The sequence below is a fragment of the Spermophilus citellus genome (genome assembly GCF_964194105.1).
Source record: "Spermophilus citellus genome assembly, chromosome: 6".
NCBI classification, from domain to species: domain Eukaryota; kingdom Metazoa; phylum Chordata; class Mammalia; order Rodentia; family Sciuridae; genus Spermophilus; species Spermophilus citellus.
Window position 1 is genome coordinate 65434906 of NC_138187.1, and position 27536 is coordinate 65462441.

At 33.4% G+C, this 27536-nt stretch overlaps 1 protein-coding gene across 1 annotated transcript; it reads left to right on the forward strand.

Annotated features, from left to right (window-relative positions):
• The first annotated feature begins 1862 nt into the window (after window positions 1-1862).
• MTPAP (mitochondrial poly(A) polymerase) lies at window positions 1863-27020 on the forward strand. The gene is made up of 9 exons (XM_081300480.1): window positions 1863-2044; window positions 6823-6995; window positions 7510-7743; window positions 9207-9431; window positions 10088-10299; window positions 13882-14108; window positions 24393-24485; window positions 24563-24636; window positions 26092-27020. Exons 1-9 carry the CDS (start codon window positions 1888-1890, stop codon window positions 26452-26454), a joined length of 1758 nt encoding a protein of 585 aa, XP_081156606.1. The 5' UTR covers window positions 1863-1887; the 3' UTR covers window positions 26455-27020.
• The last annotated feature ends 516 nt before the right edge of the window (window positions 27021-27536 follow it).

Sequence of the window (27536 nt, forward strand, 5' to 3'; positions counted from 1 at the left end):
ATACAGAACCCTTTAAACTCAATAATAACAAAAAGAGTGACCAAAGGATCTGAGTAGCCCTTTCTCAAAAAAAAAAAAAAAAAAAAAAAAAAAAAGAAAAGAAAGAAAGAAAGAAAGAAAAAGAGAAACCCGAATGTCCAACAATTAAATAAAAATTGCTCAACATTCACAGTGAAATGCAAATAAAAAATATAATGCAACACTCTCACTTGGATGGCTAAAATTAAAAACAAAGCAGAAAATAACAAGTATTGGCAAAGATGCGCAGAAATTTGAGCCATCAAACATGATGGTGGGAATGAAAATGGTACAGCCCATTTGGGATTTTGCCTGAGAGTTCCTTAAAAAGTTAAACATTGTTACCTTTTGGTCCAGCCCTCTACTCTTAGGTATATACACCCAAGAGAAGTGAAAATGTACATTCAAAAAAAAATTGTTCATGACTGCATTATTTATAATAACCAAAAGGTAGAAACAACCTCAATATTCATTAAGTGGTGAATCAATAACAATACATGGAATATTAATACTATGAAATATTATTTGGCCAAAGAAAGGAATGAAGTACAGAGCTGATAGATGTTACAACATGGATGAACCTTGACAACATCATTCTAAATGAAAGAAGTTAGTCTCAAAAACCTCATATTGCATTTACATGTCACATCCAAAACAGGCAATTCCATCCAGAAAGACAATATATAAGTAGGTGCTTAGGGTTGTGAGGAATGGGGTGACTGAGGTGACAGCTACAGGAAATTTCTTTTTGGGGTAATGAAAATGTTCTAAAAATGATTAGTGATTGTAGTAAAACTGTGAATATAGTAAAAAAGTCACCGGGTGTAATATACTAAAAAAACCACAAATGGTACATCTTAATATACAAATTAAATATTAATAAAGCTGTTATTAAAAAAGGGAAAAAATAAACACTATCAACCAGGAAGCTTTAACTCCCATATCTGTTCCTGACTAGCTATGTAACTTTATGAGTATTACTTAACTTTCTTACACCTAGTTTCCCTGCAAATAAATGGCGATAATAATATTTTGTCTCACATCGTTGTTATAAAGATTAAGAGAGACAAATGTATAAGAATAGTTGTGCCATTTACTATACCCTAAGTCATTCTTGAAATCATTGCACAAATACCTTACCTCCCATTACTCCATCATTATAAATGACAGGGATCAAAGTCTCTGAAGTTCTTTCCTAGGAGGAGTTTCAACTACACTGCGCTCAAGACATTTTAGAAATTAGGTGCCGTGTTTATTTTTAATTTTTCAGTCTTGTCTGTTTTTCTCCCCACTCGTGGCGTGTATAGGAAGTAGTTTTTAAAAATTTTCCTCTTTTATGAGGGGGTGGGGTAAATAAATATAGTCCAATTAGTAATTTGCACTTAGAAACAAAAAGAGAAATTGTTCAGGGGAAGGGGAACAAAGAATGAATTCAAAACGGAGCCAGTCATATAAGTCACTTTATAGTCATATACAAACCGATAAGAATTGTAACGTTTTTGAAAATAAACAAAACTCATCTTTTGTAGGGGACAAAACAATAACATTGGGAATAGGACCTTGGTCTGACTTCTGAATCTCATTAATTTTCCTTTTCTCCTAAAATGAGAATGAGCTGTAAGAATTGTTACACTCCTTAAAGTGGAAATAATATTACTTCACAAGAACACAGTGAGACATACAAACGCTTAAATTTGGACCATATAAACGTGCTCGAAACTTCAGGTGATTTTCCGGCTTCAGTTTCTTGTTTCATAAACCAACGTCTTCCATCTAGTTTGGCCCTTGAGACTTCCCGTTGGTTTTGTCTTAGAACGCATGCGCAAAAAAAAATTGACCTTTGAGCTGGGCCCTTCCGCTCCTTTAACCATGGCGGCTTGCGGCGTGGGGCGCTTGACCTGCCTGTCTCTGTGTGCCCAAAGAAACGCTCGATTCCAGCGCCCTGCTTTTAGGCCTCTCAGTTCTCCAGGAACTGTAGCCGCAGCCTTCAGGAGAGAAGAGCTGCCATCTGGGAGCGCGGAGACAGGTAATGGTTCTGTGTCGTCGGTTTGCCATACCTCCGTCCCACAGCGAGCGAAGAAAGGGAAGAGACCGGGGATCACGGAGAACCCCTTGGCGTGTGGAAATGGCCGTGGATCCTTTGGCACAGTTAAGGCTGTGTCCCGCCCTCCTTTCATTTCACGAGGGAGACCTAAGGCTGCCGCCTTTGCTGAAATTGCTTGTGTGACGTTTTGAGGGGGCTGCTCCTGTGTACAGTAATGAAATTGCTTAAGCCTCAGTGAAGTTCAGGCAGGAGTAAGTTTGTTAGCCAATAATAATATGCCTCCTGTCAATGATTTGCTTCATTATTCACGGAAGCATCTGATTTTGATATCCATAAGATGTTGCTGAAGACCGAATGTAGTGAAGTCTAGTGAATTACCAGGATTTCTGGATCCCAGAAATAGGGCTCTATTGATAAAAATTTTGGCTGTTTAGTTTTGGGCTGTTTTGAGCAAACTCTGTTTTGTAACACATTTTCATCCGCTGTTGTGGGTGGGGCGAGTGTTCTAAATTTGTATATGCTTCTTTGTGTATTGAGAAGTCATTCTTATTCAACCGCTCTTGTGGCCCAAGAGCTGGTGTATGCTATTTATAATTCTTAAAACAATCTTGCTACAAATATATGCTTGTCTTCATTTTACAGATACAGGAAGAGGCTTAAAGAACTAAATAGCTTTTGCATGGTTATACAATTTAGATCTTGAGTCAAGTTGCCAAAGAAGTATTTATTTTTACCATTTCTTGGAACTAACGTTTTAAGAGATGAAGTTATTTCTAGCGGCAGTTCAAAAGCATACTAAACAAGTAGAATATTGTTCTTTATAAGTTATTGTCTTCATAAGACTGTGTGAAAGACTCATGGACAGGGTGCAAATACTCATAACATCTCATTGAAATATTGATTGGATTCTATTTATTTTTTTATTTATTTTATTTAAAATATTTATTTATTTTTTAGTTCTCCGCGGACACAACATCTTTGTTTGTATGTGGTGCTTAGGATCGAACCCAGGCCGCACGCAGGCCAGGCGAGCGTGCTACCGCTTGAGCCACATCCCCAGCCCGATTGGATTCTATTTAATAGAAGCTGTTTCCATAGAAAATTTTTCATTAGTCCTGCAAATTTGAGTAAGGATTTTGCCAAAAATGCTACTGTAATTTAATATTTGTATAGTGCTTTAAGTGCTTTAAATTTGAAAGTATTTTCATGTGCTCTTTGAGATCTTCCATACCTGTGGACTAGGTATGGAAGAAATTATTATTTACTACATTTTATAGTTGAAAAGACAGACTAGTTCAGCTGGCTTGTTCAGTCCTTCTCTATTTACATATGGTACAGATTAAAGTAAAACCCACTTTTGATTTCAGAGCTTTCCTCTTCACTTAGTGGCAAGAGAATAAGAGTGTTATTCAGGACTCTTGAATGCAGGTGGCAAAACTTAACTCAAGTTAACTCATTAATTCCCATGGTCCTAGATGTGGGATACCTGTAAAACTTTAAATTGAGAGCAAATATACCATCATGGTAACTTTTGAAATAAAGGCTGTACTTTTAGAGTTCTGTTATTTTGAAAAATAGGTGTTTGAAATGCATATATGTATATGTGTTTATATGTAAGGGATGCCTAAGCTGGAGATTATGATTTCCAGCCTATTTTAATGCACCCGTGTCAACTTCATTGACATTCACAGAATTGAAAGCTTGGGACTTAATGGGTTAAGTAGAATAGAGAAGATATACCAACCCAGGTAATCCAGCTCCAGAAACACGTTTTTATTGCTTTAAGGTCTGTTTGATTAATGTAGTCAGTGTGAGCCTCATCAGGTATTATTTGGTGGCCTTGTAATTTCAGATTCTTCTGCATGGGGTTTTTATGGTGGGGTGATAATCGGCAACTCTGTTCACATGCTTGCAGCTTTCTCCAAAAGAAAAAGTAACTTTTTACCTGAATTTGACAAATTCCATGAAAGAGCTTTCCATTGATGATATGCCCACCCTTTGGACCAAAAGGAAGTTTCCAGAAATTGCCTGGTAATCTTGGCTTGGCTCATGGGGTGGGAGTAGGTGTGATAGGTAGGATAATTGTATTGACACTTCTACAACTACACAGTGGGAATGTGTGTGTTTTTTTGTTTTTGTTTTAAACAAGGGTGTGCTGTTATCAGAACAGGTGGGGATGCATACCAGGCAGCCAAACAACAGCTAAATTCTATAGAAGGCTGTGCAGTTTGTTAGATGTTTGTTTTTATGAAACTTTTTTGTTGTTGTTAAATCTGTAATGATACCTGCTGTGACTATCTGAAAGTTCTTAGGAGTTTCAGAAGAGAACATATATGTGATTGACTGGAAAACTGTCAAGTGCTGCCCAAAGAGAAGATGTCATAGTGTATTTGAAGGCATTGTTTAGCTTTTAGGTTCTCATTAGTTTTGTTTTTTTGTGTGTGTTTTTTTGTTTTTTTCTTCTTTCCCAGGCTATAAATCCTCACTTTATGTATAGTAATTCTCTAGTCTTTCTGCTACTTCTTTCTGAGTGCTCCCTGGCTTATTAATATTCATATCCATTATATCTAGAATGGAATATATTTTCCATATGTGTCCTGACCAGTAAATAGCAAAGGAATGCTATTATCTCTTGGATTAAATGTCTTAAAAAACTACTGCTAGTTAATTTATATAGTGTCTTTATTTTGTTTTAATATGCTTTGAAAATGTCTGGTTAGTTATCATTAGGGTAAGAGGTTCTGAGGAACATTTATACTTTTACATTATAAACTTTTGTACTATTTGACTTTACTTTTATAGTAAGCAGGTGGGCATCTGTCTAGACTCAGTGAAATCAGAGGCAAGAGTGTATACAAGAATGTATTACAACTGAAAAAGTATCAAGATGGACTAAGCAGAGTCTGTAACAAGAAGAGAAGGAAATAGGGACCGGTAGGAAGGAGGACAATCAGTAGACTGAAATCAGATTGAACAAGAATATAGATGTCTGTGTCCTCAGCATGGAAAAAGATGTTCTTCTATATTGTTAAATAAATGTTTATTTATTTAACTGCGAGACCTCTAGTGTTAAATATATATTTAAATTGTACAATTACATTCCTTCATAGAAGCTGAGGTAAGGTAATACAGAGATGTAAGAGATTCTACCATGGACAGTCAGAAATCTTTACAGACCTGAGAAAAATTTGGAGGATGAATGAGAATTTGCCAGATATAAAATGAGAAGATGTGCATTTTAACAGAGGGAGAAGACAAGAGAGTCCATAGTATGTGATAATATCATGTGTTTACACTGCTGTGTGTGAAAAGTGCAAAGGGAAGAATAGTAGAAACTGACATTGAAGAGGGAAGATGGGACAAAGTGTGAGGAACATTATAACTGTGCTGTGGAATTTGGACTTGATCTTAAAGGTAATGAAGAAACTTTTAAAGGATTTTAAACAGGCAAATTAAAGAATTAAGGCTTTTATAAAAATATATTTTCAGAGGTTGATGGACCTTTATTTTATTCATTTATTTGTATCAAAACCAGTGCCTCACACATGCTCAACAAGTGCTCTATCGCTGAGCCACAACCCCAGCCCAGAATTAAGGCTTTTTAAAAAACAATTTTATAAAGATTATGTTGGCAGCAGCATGAAGAATCACTTGAGAAAGGTAAAGCTAGAATGACTGAGAACAAATTCGGAGTCAAGCTGTTGTGACAATACAGGACTGAAATAAGAGTTTAGCATTAAAGAATTGATATTGGGAATTGAGAGAAAGGCTTATATTCAAAGGATGTATTTTCAGCATCCAGTACACTAGGAATATCAAACACTTTGTGTTTGATCGAATGTTAAAAATGATGATCAGGTCAGGGACAAGAATTTTCTGATTTGCCATTAGAGATTTGCCTTTAGCTAATACTTCACGATTCAGCCAGCTTCTACTGTCAGTAACCCATATTTATCTGTCTGGTCCATGAAGATGTCTTGGAGTTTGCTGAAATTCAATGATAGTGTAGGTGGAGTATTTCCTTGATCCATCAGTTTTGTGGCTGTTTGAAAGGAAATGAGGCTAAAAACTCCTTCTGATTTCCATATAGCTAAAAGAAGCACTTTAAGCTACTTAACTGGAAGTTAAATATTTTGGAGGCAAAATGAGTTGTTAAAAAAGAAAATTAGTGTTTGGCTTTAATGTTTTCTTAGAATTTAGTGATTTCTTTTTTCTTTATATATATAGTTCATTTGTTGATCTTCCCTTTGTGGCCAGTGGATGATTAATATTTATTTCTTGACTATCACAGTTCTTGTCTTCATCCTCTGTTTGTAAAACTCCTTGTCTGTAGAAAGGTACTTAAATGGGGGGTGGAGAGAGAAAATGCCCCAAATCCTTAGTGAAATTATTATGAGCTCTTCTTGGGCAGCAACTAGGTTTTAAATTCTTTAATTTCTCTGTAATATAAGTCATATGACAGATAATAACTTAATTGTTAGAGACTGATCAAGACCCTTGACAAAGAAAAAATCCTTAAAAACTTAATTCACTATATTGAACTTATAAACTCATTGTCTCAATACATTAGGCTTATGATAATTTCTTGTGGGAATGCACCTATCACTGTATTAAGATGACTTTAATTCTTCAGGATAAATACTGAGGAGTCGTATAGCTGGGTCATGTCGTGGTTCTATGCCTAGTCTTTCAAAGTATGTTTTAAATTTTACATGTGAGTATATATGTATGTCATGGAAATGTTTTTGTTTCATTCATAGGCTCTGAAGACAGGAGTCCCAAAAAGAGATTCACTGAGTTGCAAAAAGAAAGACGAGAACAGGCACAGCGAACTGTTTTAATTCATTGCCCAAATAAAATCAGTGAAAAAAAGTTTCTCAAGTATTTATCCCAACATGGACCTATTAATAATCACTTCTTCTATGAGAGCTTTGTATGTATTTGAAAAACAGTCTAATTTAATGTTCATGCTTTTGAAAGGTGGATATTTTTTCTTGTTGACTTTGTAATATGGTACAGTTAGATTTTCTTTTTATGTGCTACATCTTTCCTCATTTAAGTTTTTTAATTAGGTTTTTCTTTTGACATAAGAATAAAAATTCATAACAGCAGCATTTTAGAATTATAAATAATATTTGAATAATTGCTTATTTGAATACTTTTGATAATTTAATATGCTACATAAAGTGCAATGGGAGGGGACCTTTGTTTTACCTTTTAATTTTCAATTTCAGCATTCTTTAAAGTTTCTCTTAACTGATAATCTTTGTTTTCTTAATCTATTTATAATGAGCAAAACAAATGCTCATGTTAGAATCATATCATTTATAGATTTTAAAATGTAGTTTTTATAGCATTATGATAATTATTTTAAAGATACTATATTAAACATATCATCCTGAAGTGTGTTTTGTTTTTTTTTTCTTTTTTTTGTATTTTTGATATAGGGCCTCTATGCTGTTGTAGAATTTTGCCAAAAAGAAAGTATACATTCACTGAAGAATGGAACTCATACTCCAAGCATGGTCACAGAGGCTGCAATTCCATTCAGGTCACGTTTCTTCAATTTAAAGCTAAAGAATCCATCAAACCAGACTTCTGAACGGCCATATATACAGTCAAGTAATCAGTTGCCTCCTTCGAGCAAGAAGCTTTTTGAATTACTTTGTTGTGCAGAAAGTGTAAGTTTATAGGTATACTTTAAAAATATTTATGACATTATTATAGAAATTCTTAGAAAATATGCACACTGTAGTATCGTTTAATGGGTATAGAGCTTCAGTTTTACAAGATGAAAAGTGTTGTGGAGATGGATGGTGGGATGGATTCGTATGCACAACATGAAGAAGAGTTTTCTTCCATTTCTAGCTTTCTAGGAATTTCATCAAGGTTCAACACATCAAGTAAATGTCAGGTTTTTCACACTTCAGATTATTTATCTTGATAATTGGTATATGATCTTGAGATCATACAGTTTTTCTCCTTAGGTCTTTTCACAGAGTAAACCTAAAGTATATTTTTTTAAAAAATGCATTAGTATTATTTTTTTGCCAATTTTTTAAAGCTTTACTGTTAATAAATTAGATTATATAAAAAATTCAAACTACAGAATATGTTGAGTGAAGAGTGAAAGTAATCCTCCATTCCACACCCCATGCCCTCTTGTACTCCTCAGAGGTAATCAGTCTTCCAAAATTTTGGGCCTTTTTGGATGATTCAAATTTTCTTTCTGTTTTCAACATAATGAACATTGTGGCCAGTGGATGATTAATATTTATTTCTTGACTATCGTAGTTTTTGTCTTTATCCTCTATGTTTGTAAAACTAAACATAATGGGGGGCTTGCAAAAAGTAGTTTTAATAATGAATATAAATTGTACTTGGTATTATGTAAATTTTTAAAGTGCTTATTTCTAGTTTTGTCTCTTTTCTTTGTCCTAATATTGTTTTATCTTGATTTTTCTTAGACTCTTGAACTTTTAGCTAGTTTTGTAGCCCTTAGAAAGAATCAGTTCATGGTTTTATTTATCAAAATACTGCCATTTTTGGGGTTGATTTTCTAACTTTTGAATTCTGTATATATTTACTTTCACTTTTTTTGAGTTGAATGTTTAGTTCAGTTATTTTCAATATTGTTTTTAAGTAAGGGAATTTGAAGTTATGATTTTTTTTTCTTTTTTACTTTAAATACTAAAACGTAGCACACAATTTCAAAGTCTATTTATTTTAACACCAATCTTCTGGTGAATGTACAGGTTGTTTATAGATATGTAAGCCTTGAGTTTTTATGATTTGAGTTGTTGGTTGCTTCTGATGTTTCTTGCTCTTTAATATTGGTTTCCTAGTTTTGTGATTGTTTTGACCTCTTCTGGAGCACTTTGCTTACTTTTTGTTTTCCTAAAACAGCTTTCTACTCATTTCTTGCAAAAAAGTAGTTTTAATTTTAGTCAGCTTTTATTTTGCTAGTGTTTTCAGTGATTTTTTAAAATTTGTTTTTTTTTAAAATCTACTTTTAAGACTGAAAGAAAAAAAGTGTATTTTTAAGGTAGGTCTCTAAAGCCGTCTGTCTTTAGAAATAAAATGACAATTATTTATATGACCTGTACATTTTCTATATTTTATGGGTTTTGTTTTGGCCAGCTAGATAGATGATCAGTTAAACACTCTCCTGAAGGAATTCCAGCTAACAGAGGAAAACACCAGGCTCCGGTACCTCACCTGTTCTCTTATTGAGGACATAGCAGCTGCATATTTTCCAGACTGTACAGTCAGACCATTTGGCTCTTCAGTGAACACTTTTGGGAAATTGGGATGTGATTTGGACATGTTTTTGGATTTAGATGAAATCGGAAAACTCAGCACTCATAAGGTAATTGTGGTTTTTTTTTTTTTTTTTTTTTTTTCATTACCGTAATCATTTAAAGTTAGGAAATCAGAAAAGTGAAATCTTTGGACCTAATAAAATTTTAACTTTATTTTTAAACAGTAACATTGTGATTAAAGAATATGGTTTATCTGCTATTGATTCTTAGGAATTGTAAAGTCTTTGTATTCATTTTATATAGGGAATCACTTATTGTGACTATTCTGTGCATAATTTGTTTTATTCAACATCAAAAATTCCTATACATAATTGAGTCTATGTATATTATTTTCTTTTATACTCTTTTACTCTTGTAGGCTTATAATTTTAGCTATTAAAAAGTAATGGCAAACTGGGAGAGAGCAAATATATATTCACTGAATTTATAGAATAAGTAGTTGTATGTATAGTATTGCTTTAGAAGTTAATTAGAAAAAGCCTGTGATTTTTCAACTTAGTATTTTATATTCTGGAGAAACAAAAGGCAATTAAGGATATTTTAAGCCAGCTTTTGGCAGTGATTGAATGAAGACTTTTTATTTTGTAGATTTGTTTCCTTTTTGCCAGATAAAATTTAGGGCAACCTTCTACAAGAAAAGTTTACAGATAAATTCCTTCTTACAAAAACCCCTTATTTACGGATTTTTTTTTTTCTTATTTAGAACATAGGAAATTTTTTGGTGGAATTTCAAGTGAAAAATGTTCCTTCAGAAAGAATTGCAACTCAGAAGATCCTTTCTGTGATAGGAGAATGCCTTGACCACTTTGGCCCCAGTTGTGTGGGTGTACAAAAAATATTAAATGCTCGGTGTCCGCTTGTGAGATTCTCCCACCAGGCCTCTGGATTTCAGTGTGATTTGACTACTAACAATAGGTATGATCTCTTAAGTTATCATCTTAAATATGAACTTTGTAAGTTATTAGTTTAGTTTTTTCATATACAGGAACAATGGCTTTGGATTCATTAGGACATACTTCAGTACTAATTTTTTAAAAATTCAGATTGAAAAGTAGGAAATCTTTTGTGTTATACCTATTGATTATTTGACGTTCCTGAACAAAGTATTGCATTAAAATGTCAGCTTACCTAACATCATAGGAGAAGATTTATATTTCTTTGTTCTAACTGTATAGCCTGATGTTGCAAAATGTACCTATTTATAGCATAAGTCTTCATAAGTATACTTAGAAATAAAGTATCACCTTGAGTTTGACCTCTGAATTGCCTCTGATTTTGTGTACTAAACAAATATGATTTATGCTATTGGGTCAAAAAGAGTTCTATATAGCTTAAGACTTCTGCAGGATGTTTACTTAAAAAAAAAAAAAAGTGAGATGGGAATGACGATTTCTTTTTATATAATGATTACTTTTCCTAAGTTGGAAATAGGGAAAACTTCTCAATTCAGGAGTTTATTTCTTAACTCTAGTAGTCTCATTGGATGAGTTTGATTTTAATATACTGTATATTACATGAATAATCATAACTGAAAGTAGATGCAGAAAATTCAGTCTAGAGCAGTTTAGATTAAACTCAAGTGTTCACTAACAAATTAAAGCGAACTATAAGTATTTCTGAATTTCTTTCAAGTAGCCCACAGAATAAAGTCTTTTGGTTTCTTGCCACTGCCCTCCCCCTTTTCCCCCCACTATTGGAGAGTGAACCCAGGGTTGCTTTACCATTGAGCTACATCCCCAGTCCTGTTTTGTTTTTGAGACAGTGACTTCCTAAATTGCTAAGGCTGACCTTGAACTTGTCATCTTCCTACTTCAGCTTTGTGAGTTGGTGGGGGTTATAGGCATTCTATATTGCCAAATTTTAATATAATAACTAAATGTCTGTTTTTTGTCTTATATATTTTTTTATAGTATGTAAAATGACATGTCTTTTTGTAAGTTTGTTGATGTAGGTTTTTAAGAACTAGTCTTATACTTTCTTCATGGTTTAATATGCTTGCATTGTTTATACCAGATATTGTACACTATTGATATTTGTTTTTCAGCTTACTTTAGCTGTATTTACACATAGAAAACAATCACCATGTATTTCTAATTTGCTATTTCTTCTATTTTAAATTCAGATGTAAATGCTGTAATGGTACTTTAGTGACAGTTTAAGATGATACTCTTAAGTGATTTTGTGCCCTCTGTAGGTTCTTTGAGAAATTACAAGATATATTTTGATCAGTAAGAACTTAATTTTAAAATATTTCTGATTAATAATTCTTCAGATTTGTATTTTAAAATTTTGACTAGGAAACTTACTGAAAATAGAGTTTGAGTTTGGTTACTTTTTCTTTTTTCTTTCTTTTTTTTTTTTTTTTTTTTTTTTTTTTTGGTACAAGGGTTTGAACCCAAGAGCACTTAACCACTAAGCCACATCTCCAGCCCTTTTTATTTTTTGAGACAGGATCTCACTGAGTTGCTTAGGGCCTTGCTAAGTTTCTGAGGCTGGCCTTGAACTTGCAATCTTCCTTCCTCAGCCTCCAGAGTCACTGGGATTGCAGGCATGCTCCATCATGCCCAGCTTGAGTTTGGTTTTTTAACAGGCATTTTACCTTCAGAGAGGTTTGATTTTTATAAACATTGGAATTTATTTGGACTGTTTTAGAAATTATAAGAATTTTAAGATTAAATACTTACAGAATGTTTTTCTCTGTGTATGGACTAATTTTTCTGCCAAAGGACTGAATAAACTAGGTGTGATGTGTCTATGTCTTTATTGATGGTTATAAAGTTAATTAAATAATGTTTAGGAACTTTGATTTTAAAATTCTGAGTTTTTGAGTAGAAGATACATGGACAAATTCACATAAGTACAGTTATTTCATAACATAAAGGCACCATAAACATACATTGGGAAAAAAGATAGCCTTGTCAACAAATGATACTGGGAAAACTGGAAATCCATATGTAGCAGAATGAAATTAAATCCCAATCTCGCACCCTGCCCAAAACTCAACTCAAAGGGGATCAAGGACCTAGGCATTAGACAGAGACCCTGTGACTACTAGAAAAAAGTAGGCCCAATTTCCATCATATTGTCTTAGGAATCAAATTCTTCAACAAGACTCCTGAAGCGCAAGAACTAAAATCAAGAATCAATAAATGGGATGGTATTAAACTAAAAAGCTTCTTCATAACAAAGGAAACAGTCAAGAGTATGAAGAGAGAGCCTACAAAATGGGAGAAAATCTTTGTAACCTGCACCTCAGATAGACCATTAATCTCCAGGATATATGAAGAACTCAAAAACTTAGCACCAAAAAAACAAAAACAACAACAACAAAACACCCAAATAACCCAATCAATAAATAGGCTAAGGAACTCAACAACAAACACTTCACAGAAGAAGAAATATGAATGGTCAACAAATATGTGAAAAAGTGTTCAACATCACTAGCAATTAGAGCAATGTAAATTAAAACTACACTGAATGAGATTCCATCTCACTTTAGTCAGAACAGCAATTACCAAGAATACAAGTAACAATAAATGTTAGCAAGGAAGTGGGGAAAAAGATACATTCATACATTGCTGGTGGAACTGCAAGTGGTGTAGTCACTCTGGAAAGCAGTATGGAGACTCAGAAAAGTTGGAATGGAACCACCATTTGACCCATCTATCCCACTCCTGGCATATACCCAAAGGAATTAAAGTCAACATACTTTTGTGATATGGCCACATCAATGTTCACAGCAGCTCACTTCACAATTTTAAGCTATGGAATCAACCTAAATGCCCTTTAATAGATGAATGGATAAAGAAATTGTGGTGTATATACACAATGGAATAGTAATGTTACTCAGCCATAAAGAAGAATGAAATTAGGGCATTTGCTGGTAGATGGATGGAACTGGAGACTGTCATGCTAAGCAAGATAAGCCAGTCCCAGAAAACCAAAGACTCTGATGTGCAGATGCTAACATTCAATAAAGGATGGGGTTGAGGAGAATAGAAGTTCATTGGATTAGACAAAGGGGAATGAAGAGAATGGAATGGGGATAGGAATAGGAAAAAGAGTGGAATGAATGGGATATAACTTTCCTATGTTCATATGTGAATACATGATAATGTATAACTCTACACCATGTACAACCACAAGAATGGGAAGTTATTCTCCATGTGTGTATAATATGTCACAGTATATTCTACTGTCATGTGTATCTAAAAAGAACAAATAAAAAGAAAAACATTAAAATTCTGAGTTTTAAAATTTCATTGTGATTGTCAGTTTTTAAAAGGATGTTTTAATGGTAATAAGTGTATTTGATATTAGACCATTTACATTGAATTTTATGTTGCTGATATCTAATGCTTCTGATTATTTCATCATGGTGTTCTCAGTACATTCAGACGTACTAAGATATTTAGATAATTTCCCATTTGTATGTTTACTTGAAACTTGGATAGTAACTTTGGGGGCTGAAAATTCTTTTTGTTTTCTTTTTTGAAGGATTGCCTTGAAAAGTTCTGAACTCCTTTATATCTATGGTGCCTTGGATTCAAGAGTAAGAGCCTTGGTGTTCAGTGTGCGATGTTGGGCTCGAGCACATTCCTTAACGACTAGTATTCCTGGTGCTTGGATTACAAATTTCTCTCTTACAATGATGGTCATCTTTTTTCTCCAGCAAAGATCACCCCCTATACTTCCAACACTAGATTCCCTAAAAACCCTAGCAGGTAAGACTACAAGCAGTCTTCTGTATTTTCTTTTTTGACATTATGAATGAAGTTAAATTGCCATGCATTATTAAAGCCCTAAATATCTGTTTTTTTAGTCGTATAATGTTATCTTTAAATCCAAAAATTAAATTGTGGATCTGAAGGTTAAGTGATTTTTTAATTCTTTTTAATGGCCACCAGGGGTCATGAGAAGATTTGATTTACAGAGCCAGGGCTTTTCCAAATTTTGAGAGTTCTATTTTATTTGAGTCAATTGGCTAGGTTGTTTACAACAGTTGTGGGACGAATCAGAGCCTCTTCCTTAGTTGACTGAGTTTAAAAAAAAAAACAAACATTTCCCAGATACAGCTTTTGATTGGAGCACAGTTTCAGAGGTGGCTTTCTAAATATGAACTTCTTTCCAGAATTTTAGTAAAATATTGTCGTTCTAATTTCTAAAAGGAGAAGACAATTAAAGGATGCATATATTGAAAAAAAAAAAAATATATATATATATATATATATTCTCCCATCTTTTATCCATCCTATATATTGTTGCCAGATAATTCTTATAAGTTCATCCTTGAATTTTCCCTGTCTACAGTAACATTAAAGGGGATTTTTATTCTCTTTGTAATGAATCTCAAACTATTAGTGTGGCACTGAAAACCTTTAGATATGTAGCTACAATACAGTTTTCCAGTCTCTTTTTCCACTGTTTGTCTTCATGTGTTTCCACAATCCAGCCAATGCTGTGATTTGTCTCATGACATTTTATCTTAGTGTTTTTATTCACACTTGTTTTTCTGCCTGGAATGTCTCCTCTCATAATAAACGGTTTATTCTGTACTGCCTTCCCATATTATCCAAATTAGAGTAATCCCTTCCTGTGAACACTTTTAAGTGTTTGTATAGTTTGAAATTGGGCTTTTAAGAAAGCTGTGATAAGGGGCTGGGGATGTGGCTCAGGCGGTAGCACGCTCGCCTGTCGTGCATGCCGCCCGGGTTCGATCCTCAGCACCACATACAAACAAAGATGTTGTGTCCGCCGAAAACTAAAAAATAAACATTAAAATTTTCTCTCTCTCTCTCTCTAAAAAAAAAAAAGAAAAAAGAAAAAAGAAAGAAAGATAGCTGTGATAAGATAATGGAAAGTAGGAAGTTTTCAGAGGGGTAGGGTGATACTCGTGTGTCACTTTTGAAGTAAAAGGCAACATCCATGCCTGTGCTCATTTCATCCCTTGGTATCATCCATTCAGTTAGTGTTTGTTGATTATTATGTGTCAGTTGTTATTTTTGGAGCAGTGGGAATGTAGATGATGTTCTACTGAAAAGGTAAGGTATACTCATTCAAAGTACTGGTAGAATCTTACTAATAAGCAACCTATAAGTAACCCTTCTTTTATTACTGCTGTGTGAGTTCACTGATGCTTAGTATAAATCATTGTGGGGAAAAATCATGGAATTTTTTGAGTTCAAAAACAGAGAAAAAGCTACAAAAAGGAGGAATAACTGAGGCAGGTTTATGTCAGGGGCAGAGTACTATGAGCATCCTAATTGTTCTCTTCCAGTATTACAAATACTTCCTACTCTACCTGAGACAGTTCCTTGTTGCCCCTCCTTTTAGGACTTACAGTCTTTTCCCCTGTAGTTTGCATCCTACCATCTGTTCTTACCTAACAAAGTAACTTTTCAAAAAGACCTTTCTGATAGTGTTATTGTCTTTTGAAATCCCTCAAAAAAAATTTTAAAGTAGGGCTGTGGTTGTGGCTCAGTGGTAGTGTGAGCGCTTGCCCTGCATGTGTGCGTCACTGGGTTTCAATTTTCAGAATCACATAAAAATAAATTAATTTAATAAAGGTCTGTCAACAACTAAAAAAAGTTAAAAAAATTTTTAAGTTTAAAATCTTAAAAATATTTCCAGTAATTATTTGAAAAGATATGATTTGTGAACAAATTAAAAATTACATGTTGTTTTTATTTTAATCGATTGAAAAACAAGTTTAAATATATTTATGTCTTATGGTATCAAAACAGACTGAACTAGTTTGAATTCTTTATTTTTCCACTTAAAACCATCCAATTGTCCTAAAATTTTTCTTTTAGTTTTTAAACATTGTAAAAGAAATTTTTAGGCTTTTTGCAAGTGTTTCTTTGCAAATAGCATGTTGTAGGTATCAGTTGTCAGTAAGTTTGCAACATAATTGTTATGGTCTTGGCATACTTTATTATTTTTGACTTTTTGAAATTGCTATAAAATAATTTTTCTTAAATGTGTATTAAAGATGTGGTGAGAATCATTTTTGAGCAGAATTTATCAATATATTTTCTTCCTAATGTGTTTTTCAAAACCTGTAGTTTTAAATTTTCTGATTTTAGTCAGCAGTCTAGTATTGATGGACAATAGATGAATAAGAATAAAAAGTGTTAAATTGTAACAATCAAAACTATCTGGGTTACTCATCAACTGAATAACCTGAATCTTTCTTATAATCATTTGATTTTTTTTAAGTTGTGCTTCTTCTTATATACATTATATGTGTGTGTGTGTGAGCTATGATATATATATATATAATATATATATCATAGCTCACACACACATATATATCATATCTCACACACACACTTAAATAGAGTTTATCAATTTGTTATTTTTTAAATGAAAAAAAAAAAGACAGGCTGGGGTTGTAGCACAGTGGTAGAGCACTTGCCTCGTGTGTGAGGCACTGGGTTTGAACCTCAGCACCACATAAAAATAAATAAAGGGATTGTGTCCATCTGTAGAAGTAACTAAAAAAAATGAAAAAAAATTCTTTATTTATTAATAGAGGACAGCACGAATTCTTGGAACACCTCCAGAACTTCTAGGACTTTGTAATAAGGCACTGTTTTGAACTTAGGTTAACATAAAGCCCAAACTTTTTAGCATTGTATGTAGGCCCTTTGTGGTCTTCTCTTTTATCTCTTACATTGATTTCTGTGAGCACTCTAAAATTCTTGCTGATATCAGTTCTTTCATGCTTTTTCATATGTCTGCCTTTGTCTGTGATGGCCACCTCCTTAACCTTCTGTTTTACCTGGAGAGCTTCCTTAAGATTAGCCATGGGAGAAAGCAGACAAACCCAGTGCAATGTAGATCTCATTTGTTAGGTCTTCCCTGGCTGTCCTTCCTGCCTTCCAAGAAGTAGTGTGCTCTGTTGCCCTCTAAGTGCTCCACACCTGTACAGGAACAGCTGTTAGATTGTTGTGGTTCTTTTATCTGCCCAACTCAACTGGATAAAGCTTTTAGTACAGCAGACTGTCTTTTGTTTGCCTTTGCACCTTTTGTTCTTGGCATACAATTGAGTCCATAGTACAAGTTTAATAAATATCTTTCAAACTTAATTGGATGAACATTTTAATATTTGTATTTAATGTTTGTATTCAACAATGTGGACTATAATGGGAACCTTTATATTTTAATTACTCTTGAATTTTTCTGTTTCTTTATGTTTCTTAACAGTCTACTACTTTCCTCCATGTGTCTTATTTTCTTTTATCCTCCATCTTTTTTGGCTTTGCTACCTTTGTTAAATTTATTTCTGTGCTTAGTGCTTATATCTAGTGTTTTCCTCTTACAAACATTGGTTGGTAAGAGTTTTGTTGGTCTGGGTCCTCAGTGATGAATTAAGAGGTTGAGGAAGAAATGACTGGGCAGTGTTATTATCAGTATTGATGCAGAGATCCCAGCAGAGAGGAGAGCTTTAATTTATGACCCAGTAACAATTTCTTGAGGACTAGTTTTATGCCAGGCGTTTGGCTAAAAAATTGTATGCAGCATTTCGTTCTGTCCTCCCAGCAAACTTATGAGACAGTATTACTATTTTAATTTTGTAGATGAGGAAAGTAAGACTCAGAAGTTTTCTAAATTTCTTAATGTCACATAACTAGAGGGTAATTAATAGAGCTAGGATTAAAACCCACGCACTTTTCAGAACTTACACTTTTTAAACTGAAATACAAATACATGTTGAAGCGCATGTATACATACTAATTTTCACAAATGGAACATACCAGTAATCGCCACCAGATTAGATAAAATGCTCCAGAAATTCCAGCTATGCTTCCTTTGAGGCCCTACTCCGCCCCACCCTTCCTTACAGCACAGATTTTTAACTATTTATAGATAGCATCATACGGTATGTATTCTTTTGTGTCTTTGCCCTGTTTAACATTATTTTGGTGCATACATATTTTTAGTGTATTTGTGAACTATTAATTCTCTTTGGTATATAGTATTTTATTATATGGATGTGCCAAAAATGTTTTAATTCTATTTTTGATGGGTAGCTGAGTAATTTGTAGTTTGAAACTATAACAAATATCCATTGATAGGAACTTTCTGGCACATATCTTTTGGTAAACATGGGCATTCATTTCTGTCAGGTATATACTAGGAGTAGAATTCCTGAATCTTAGAATTTGGGTATTTTCAGCTTTAGTGGATATTACCAAATAGTATTCTAAAGTATAAACTCCCATGCATATTATATATTATAAGTTCTAGATTTTCTTTGTCTTTGCAGACATCTGATACTATAAGGTTGGCTTTTCTTAGTGTTTGTGTAATGGCATCATGATTTTTTAAATTTCTTTTTCTCCATTGACTAATGAAGTCGAGCATCTTCTCATGTCTCTTTTTAGTAGCCACTTGAGAAGCTTCTGTAAGCCTTTGCCCATCTTTCTTTTTGGGATATTTGTATTATTTGTTTGTGGGAACTCTTCATATATTCTGGGTATGAGTTCTTGTGTGTGTGTGTGTGTGTGTGTGTGTGTAATGCTCAAATATATGCACACTGGTGTTGACTTCACTCTTACTAGTATTAACAATCTTACTAATAATGAAAATAACATTTTTAAAATGTTTCATTTTTTGTTGAAGTTACAGACACACAGTTAAAGAGTAAACTAATTTTACAAATTTTGTAAAAATAACTTACCCTCTGAACCTTTTCCTTCTACTTCTTTTATCTTACTCTATGGGTGGCTGACTGCTTTTAATTCTTTTAACTAATTTATTTCAGACATTAAATTTCTTATTTCTAAATCAAGTGCTTGGATTACTTTTCTTTCTTTTTTTTTTTTTAGGTGTAGATACCCAAGACTTCCTTTTATGGAAGAGGAAGAATTAACTCTTTTGCTCCTGTAGCCCCCACTGTGTACATATCCTTTCTATCCCTCAAATAGCAAAATTTTGCTATGTACTTACTACATTACATTATTATGAGTATATAAATGCTATTCATATCTAATCATGATATAAAGTAAAATAAATTTTCCTGCCCAACTTTTTATATTGTTTGGAGCTAATGGTTTTCTTATTTTTGTTTCCCTGATTTGCTATATATTAACATTAACTCAATCTTAGACTTGTTACCAATTGTCTGTCAGAAATGTTCAGAAGTATCATATGATCTATTCATGTTGTCTTTGTCTAAACTCTTTTTAAAAAATAGTTTTTCCACTTTATTTTGTGTAGCCTCACATTGGAGTCTCTCCTTAGATGTCTACTAAGTCTAAGCTTCTGTCCTCCACAGTTAGCATTGTTAATAAATAGGGCAGAACCACATGTTGGCCTCTCTCATTTAATGATTGCTGACTCATGGTATCCTGGAAGGTTTAGACTTATTAGTAATTATAATAGAACTTGAATATAGCTCTTTATATAATTTTTAGCTATTCTAGTTACAGTAAATTTTCATTATAAAACAGAACATGATACAAGTTTTTTTTAATAAGAGGTGTTAAGCCTTTATATGAACTTGATGTCTACTATATCCTTTATTCATGTTCTCATCAACCTCTACTTATTTATTAGAAGTGCTTGTGCATCAGATAGAGCACTAATCTCCAGGATATAAAGAACTCAAAAAACTTCACACCAAAAAAACAACCCAATCAATATGGGCTAAGGAGCTGAACAGACAAGTCTCAGAAGATAAACAGTAGATCAACAAATATATGAAAAAATGTTCAACATCTCTACTAATTAGAGAAATGCAAATCAAAACTACTCTTAAGATTTCATCTCACACCTGTCAGAATGGCAGATATAAAGAATATAAGCAACAATAAGTATTGACAAAGATGTGGGGGAAAAGGCACACTCATACATTGCTGGTGGGACTGCAGCATGATGCAACCACTATGGAGAGTCCTTGGAAAATTTGGAATGGAACGACCATTTGATCCAGCTATCTCACTCCTCAATCTATAGCCTAAAGACTTAAAAACAGCATACTACAGAGACACAGCTGCTTCATTGTTTATAGCAGCACAATTCACAATTGCTAAACTCTGGAAGCAACCTAGATGCCCTTCAATATAGATGAATGGATAAAGAAAATGTGGTATAGATACACAAAGGAATATTACTCAACATTAAAAGAGAAAATTATGGCATTTGTAGGTAAATGGATGGAGTTGGAGAATATCATGCCAAGCAAAATAAGACAATCTCAAAACAAACAACAACAACAACAAAAAAAAAAAACAGGGGCCAAATGTTTTCTGTGATAAGTGGATGCTAATCCATATGGGAAGCGGGGCATGAGATGAGTGGAGGAACTTTGGATGGGGCAAGGGGGGTGGGGCAAAGCGGTAGGAAAGATGGTGGAATGAGATGGACATCATTATCCCAGGTTACATGTATGATTGCATACTACTTCATGCACAACCAGAGAAGTAAAAACTTTTGCTCCATTTGTATACAATGAATTTAGCTTTCTACTGTCATGAATAACTTATTAGAACCAGAAAAAAAAAAGTGTATCTGACACAATGTTGCTTCTTGCTCCTTTGACCAGACAAATGAACATAAATGGTTATACAATCCATAAATATATTTACTGTAACCCTTAGTAATCTATTAATATCAGTTATTGTCAGTAGTGATCTCTAACAAATTATGAATTATTGTAGTATTATATGGCTTCCTGAAAAATGTGGCTAAGTTTATCAATCTATATGTGTCTCTGAGAATATTACTCAGTGACTTATTTTTAGTATGTATTGTGCTGAAAAAGTGATTACTGTATGAATCCATGAAAAGCTAGATTTCCAAAGGAATCAAGGGATTTTATAAGTACATATATTTCATTTTTATTATGGTTTTTAAGTTCATGTAATGTAATGGGAGGTTTCATTACATTTCTGCATTAAATAAGTTGTGTCTATGTTTATTTTTCTCACCACTGAGTGTTCATATTTTCTTAGGAATATTTGCCATTGTTTCAAACCATATTTTTAAGAAGAAAATCAGTGGCACAGGATTAAACAGTGATGGGATGTCATCTTTGAATAGAGCAAGAATGGAGTTTCTAAGGCATTACTATCCAAGAGAACTTTTTTTAAAATATCTTTTTAAAAATTTCTTCTTTTTAGTTATACATGACAGTAGAATGTATTTTCACATATTATACATACATGTAGTATAGCTTTCCATTCTTGTAGTTGTACATGATGTGGAGTTACACTGGTCGTGTATTCATACATGAACATAGGAAAGTTATGGCCGAATCATTCTACTGTCTTTCCCATTTCCAATCCCCCTCACTTTCTCCCATTCCCTCCTGTCCCCTATCCCAATCCAGTGAACCTCCACTCCTCCTTCCCCTTGATAATTGTGAGTCAGTATCAGCATATCAGAGAGAACATTCGGCCTTTGGTTTTTTGGGATTGGTTTATTTCACTTGGCATGATAGTCTCCACTTTTCATCCATTTACTGGCAAATGCCAAAATTTCATTCTTCTTTATGGCTGAGTAATATTACTATTCCATTGTGTATATATTCCACAATTTCTTTATCCATTCATCTATTAAAGGGCATCTAGGTTGATTCCAGAGCTTAGAATTGTGAATTGAACTTCTGTGAACATTGGTCACTGTGGTATGTTGACTTTAAGTCCTTTGGGTGTATGCCAAGGAGTGGGATAGATGGGTCAGATGGTGGTTCCATTCCAAGTTTTTCTGAGTCTCCATACTGCTTTCTGGAGTGACTGCACCACTTTGCAGTTCCACCAGCAATGTATGAATGTATCTTTTTCTCCACATCCTTGCCAACATTTATTGTTACTTATATTTTTGGTAATTGCTGTTCTGACTAGAGTGAGATGGAATCTCAGTGTAGTTTTAATTGACATAGCTCTAATTGCTAGTAATGTTGAACATTTTTTCACATATTTGTTGACCACTCGTATTTCTTCTGTGAAGTGTCTGTTGAGATCCTTAGCCCATTTATTAATTGGATTATTTGGGGGGTTTTTTTGGGTTTTTTTTTTTGTTGTTGTTGTTTTTTTTTTTTTTTTTGGTGTTAAGTTTTTTGAGTTCTTCATATATCCTGGAGATTAATGGTCTATCTGAGGTGCAGGTTGCAAAGATTTTCTCTCATTCTGTAGGCTCTCTCCTAATGTTTCTTTTGCTGTGAAGAAGCTTTTTAGTTTGATACCATCCCATTTATTGCTTCTTGATTTGACTTCTTTTACTTTTAGGAGTCTTGTTGAAGAATTTAGTTCCTAAACCAACATGATGGAAATTTGGGCCTACTTTTTTTCCTAGTAGGCACAGGGTCTCTGTCTAATGCCTTGGTCCTTGATCCACTTTGTGTTGAGATTTATGCAGTGTGAGAGAAGGGCTAATTTCATTTTCCAACAGAACCTTCTGTGGTGGTAGAAATGTTCCGTATCTGTGCTGTATGATAGTTTTGCCCCTAGCCATCTAGACCTGTTAGGCACTGGAAAGATGGTTAATGTGACTGAAGAACTGAAATTTTAACAGTTGCAGGAAGCTAATGGCTATTGGATTGAACTTACATGTGTTGTTTGGGTGTTAGTTACAGTAAAAAAAAAATAAAATAAAATAAAAATAAGGTGAAGCACTCAAGAAAGCTGCTTGTTAGATTTGAGTGCCTTAGAGGTTTTGAAAAAATAAAGATGGCATTATCTTGAATCGGAGAATAATTTTTTTCTTCAAATTTTAGTAATATCTATTGAAATCCTTTCAGTGAAAAGCAACACTATAGTCTTAGTTTTTAATGGTTGTACATTTCTGAAATGTTAGTAAAGCTTCAATGGGAGAAATAGTCCTAAAAAGAGAAGCAACTGCTGAAAGACCATCAATATATGCCAGTGGTGCTGTGTCACAAAAAAATACAAATTGTAGATCACTTGAAATAATTAAACATGTACCCAGGTCTCCTAAAAATAGAAGAATATGTAAGATTCACTGTTAAAATTAGTATGAGTCTAGAATAAAGTTTGAGAAGTCATCAGTAACAGAAATTGACAAAAAAAAAAAAACACAGAAAAAGAGGAGACAGAAGTTTGAAGGAATCTTGTTTGTCTTTCTAGTTTCTCTTTGGTATAAATATAGGCATTCAGAATCAAATATCAGTAATCATTCAGATTATTATGTGCTTGTTGTATGCTGTATACACCTTTGTTGTGGGCTAGACAGGGAAGGAAGAGAGACAGTAATGAATAGGAGAGTGGCACTTTAGTCCCAGGCGAGGGGTGAACACAGAGAAGCTCCAATGGAGGATGAAACTGAAAGAATGGAGGAGCAATACCTTAGAATTATGAAATGTTAAGGAGGTAGCCATTGATTAGACTTTTGAATAATGTGAGCTTGCTCTAAAAACTGCTCTTTTTTTATATATGTTATAGAGTGGAAGGTGGATTAGAGTGTACGAGGGATTTCATCATGGCTATATATCATAATTAGGAAATGATTACCTCTAGATAATACTAGTAGAACAGTTGAATGCCTAAAATTAGTATGTTATTGAATTTGTTTTACTGAATTAACTGAAATTTAGACACTCTAAAGTACTGCCTGGGCAAAGTGGTGCATGCATATAATCCTATAATCTCAGCATCTTGGGAGGCTGAGGCAGGAGGATTGCAAATTTGAGGCCAGCCTCAACAAGTTAGCAAGATACTCAGCAACTTAGATCCTGTCTTAAAATTAATAAGTTAAAAGGGCTGGGGATGTAGCTTAGTGGCAAAACACCTATGGATTCAATCCCCAGTCCCACTCCCCTCAAAAAAAAAAAAGAAAAGAAAAAAATGTAATGTTAATTTTACTGTAGTATAGTCTGAAATCTTTTTAAATTTTATTAACTATAAACATATGTAACACTAATAATACGACATACACACACACACATATATATATATGTAACTTTGATTTTTTTTAATCAGTTATTTTCTGAGGTAGGAAATATCTTTGAAGTATAATATGAAATGTTTTAATTTCTATTTAAGATGCAGAAGATAAATGTATAATAGAAGGCAACAACTGTACATTTATTCGTGACTTGAATAAAATTAAACCTTCAGAAAACACAGAAACATTAGGTAAGTGCTTTTCTTTTTCCTTTATTTCTTTTTGGGTTCAACTTTCTTCTTATTTTTATTACTTTATTTTCTTGCAGAATTACTACTGAAGGAATTTTTTGAATATTTTGGAAATTTCGCTTTCAATAAGAATTCCATAAATATTCGACAGGTAAATGTTTTAGTGTTTGATTATAAGTTATCTGATATTCTGCTATTCTGATATATTAAATTTAGTTTTCAGAGTACTCTAACAAATGTTTCATTATAATGTTAAAGTAATAGTAGTAAGGAGATTGATGTCTGTAGGAGTTGTCTAACTTACCTAAGCTTGTTCATCTAGTTAAATGGAAGAGCAAAAGGCAGCTCTTTCAACATTTGCCTCCATCACAGTGCTGTGGCACCTCTGACATCATTTAGAGTTAATACTATATTCTTTCAAATGTGGAATTATATTCTGAAAAGTTTTCTGGAAAAGGTAATTTTACATACAGTTGTTGTTAAACTGGATTTGGGTTTCCATGCAGCAAATTTAATATGAAGTCCCAAGATTTGACTTGAGCCCTTAGGAATTAATTTATTTAGAGTATATGAATTTATGATTGTGGTTCTTCTAATGATAGACTTTATTCTAAGAAAGAAAATCGCAGCAGAAGCCTAGGCAAAATATGTTTACAATTAGGGGATGCTTGTGAAAGCTCTGGGCTTATTCTGTTTAGATCTGGCTTCATAAAGCAAAAACATACATATTCTTTTTTGTCATTTTTTTTTCGCTCTCCTGTCCTGTTTGGGAGACTGTGTTAAAGTAAAAGTGTGAGGAGGAGAACAAGAAGGGACACTGAAAGCTCTGGAATGTGATCTAGAAGCAAAAGGTCACCAAACATATATGTTCTTTTTCTTTTTTTTGTACTTGAGGTTCAGAGATGGCAGACAGGCATGATACCCACTGAGCAGCGATATGAGAGAAGTTAGGGAATAAATAGGTGCTGCCAAGTTTGGAGAATCCAGATCTTTGGCTTTTGAATATTTATGTAATATCTGTGGTATCATTTGAAGGAGGAAAAAATAGATAGGCTCACTACTGTTTATGTGATTCGTGGTTTATATTTTTCTAAGGTCTTAAGTGCAAGAATGTAATAGAACAAATAATCCTTTGTTCCTCTCTTTCTTTTTCATTTCATACTTGGAAAGCTAATTTTTACATTTGAAGATTCTAATTTTATATTTTTCTTTGACCACTGTAATAGGTTTTTACCAAGATACATGTATCTTCATCTTATTTTCTACAATTTCTCTTTCTTTCATGTTATTTCAGATAAAGAGTTACATTATTTTAAATATATTTCTATTTTTGAACTAGTGCGGATACCTGACATTGGAGCAGTGCAATCATCATCCATAGATCATGAACCTAATTATTTTTCTCTAAAGATACTCATAAAACTAAAATGGGAAAGATAACAGAAGTATACACATTGACATTCATATCACATGTATACCTACCTAACTCTCTTAGGGAAGGATCTATTTTTTACCCTGTGAAGTTAATGGTAATATTTCATGTGTTTTTGTCATTAAAACCCTTCATATACTTATACATGTTTTTCTCCTGTATCATAATCTATAGGGAAGAGAACAAAACAAACCCGATTCTTCTCCTCTTCATATTCAGAACCCTTTTGAAACTTCTCTCAACATTAGCAAAAATGTAAGTCAAAGTCAGCTACAGAAATTTGTAGATTTGGCCAGAGAAAGTGCCTGGATTTTACAAGAGGAAGATAAAGATCGACCTTCTCCATCAAGTGACCAGCCCTGGGGGCTGGCAGCCCTACTACTGTCATCCGTCACAAATAGTAAGTCTCTTGCCAAGAAGAAAAACAAAAGGCCTGCGAGTGAAAGAATTAGAAGCTTGTTAGACTCCATAAAAAGTAACAGTACAGAAAATGCCACAACTGCCAATGGGAAAAGAACAATTAGTACTCATACATAATGGCTGCTGCTTTGCTTTCTGTGGACTACCGGGAAGAACAGATATGACAGTTGACAGATCTCATCTTTTGTCATTCCTTTTCACAGCCTTTATCACTTGCTCCCTTAACTTTGTGGGATGTTTTCTGTCTGACCAAGCAGATACTAAGGTGGCATTTTATTACAACTTCGACTACAAGGAATGGACAAAAGAAGGTTGGAATATACTTGACTAAATAAACTATACAAATTGAATAGTAAAAATGAGTTTTAGAATCTAGCCATTTAAAAGGACTTCTAGGTATATATGTATGGAATGAATACAATAAAGCTTCAGAATTTGGGAGTGCCCTTTAATATGTATTTTTTTATATTTCAAGCAACAAAGTACTCTTATTCACATCTAAATTAAAAGTTGATACTGATATCCAAGAATATTTATGTTTTTTTAAACATTAACCCAACCTAACACTGTGGTCATTACATTCAAGGTGTTCCAAATCAAATATATAAAAATATTGTGATATTTTAAATAGTATTTAGTTTTTCTGTTTCAAAAAATAAAATTCTGTTTCTACTAAAATGTGATATGGTGTTCCCAAAAGCCCTTCACTTCTGTTATTTAGAACTTTCTTTTCCTTATAGGAAATACATGTAATTTTTATTACATTCAATGTAGAGTAACATTCAGTTGAAGAAGCAAGTAGTGTAGTGTTTAAAAACACACGTAAGCCATACTGGCTCATGGCAAATTACTCAGTCTTCTTGGGCCCTGGTTGTTTCATCTGTAAGATGGGAATGATGATAGTACCCACTTAACTAGGTTGTTGTTGAAGTTTAATTAAGATAATATAGGAATGTGCTAGATCAAGAACCTGAAACACAGTATATGTTACTGATTGAATATTTTTTATCTAGTCACTCCTGTCAAGTGTTTGTGGTGTGTAATTATTTTTCTTGCTACTTAAAAAAATCATGTTTAGAGCTTGTTGAGGTTTTCAAAGGTTTGCATTGAAATTTTTAATTCAAAAATTATAATGTATTCTGCTTGGTATAAGAAACTCAGTAATAGAATAGTTATGAAGCAAGTAAGTCCTCGTCCAT

What these genes read in the sequence shown, in the direction of transcription:
- MTPAP (XM_081300480.1), top strand. Translation starts at nt 1,888, where the DNA reads ATGGCGGCTTGCGGCGTGGGGCGCTTGACCTGCCTGTCTCTGTGTGCC. An exon ending in ACTTCTTCTATGAGAGCTTT is followed by an intron (nt 6,996 to 7,509) that starts GTATGTATTTGA and finishes TTTTTGATATAG; the next exon opens with GGCCTCTATGCTGTTGTAGA. An exon ending in GAAAACTCAGCACTCATAAG is followed by an intron (nt 9,432 to 10,087) that starts GTAATTGTGGTT and finishes TTTCTTATTTAG; the next exon opens with AACATAGGAAATTTTTTGGT.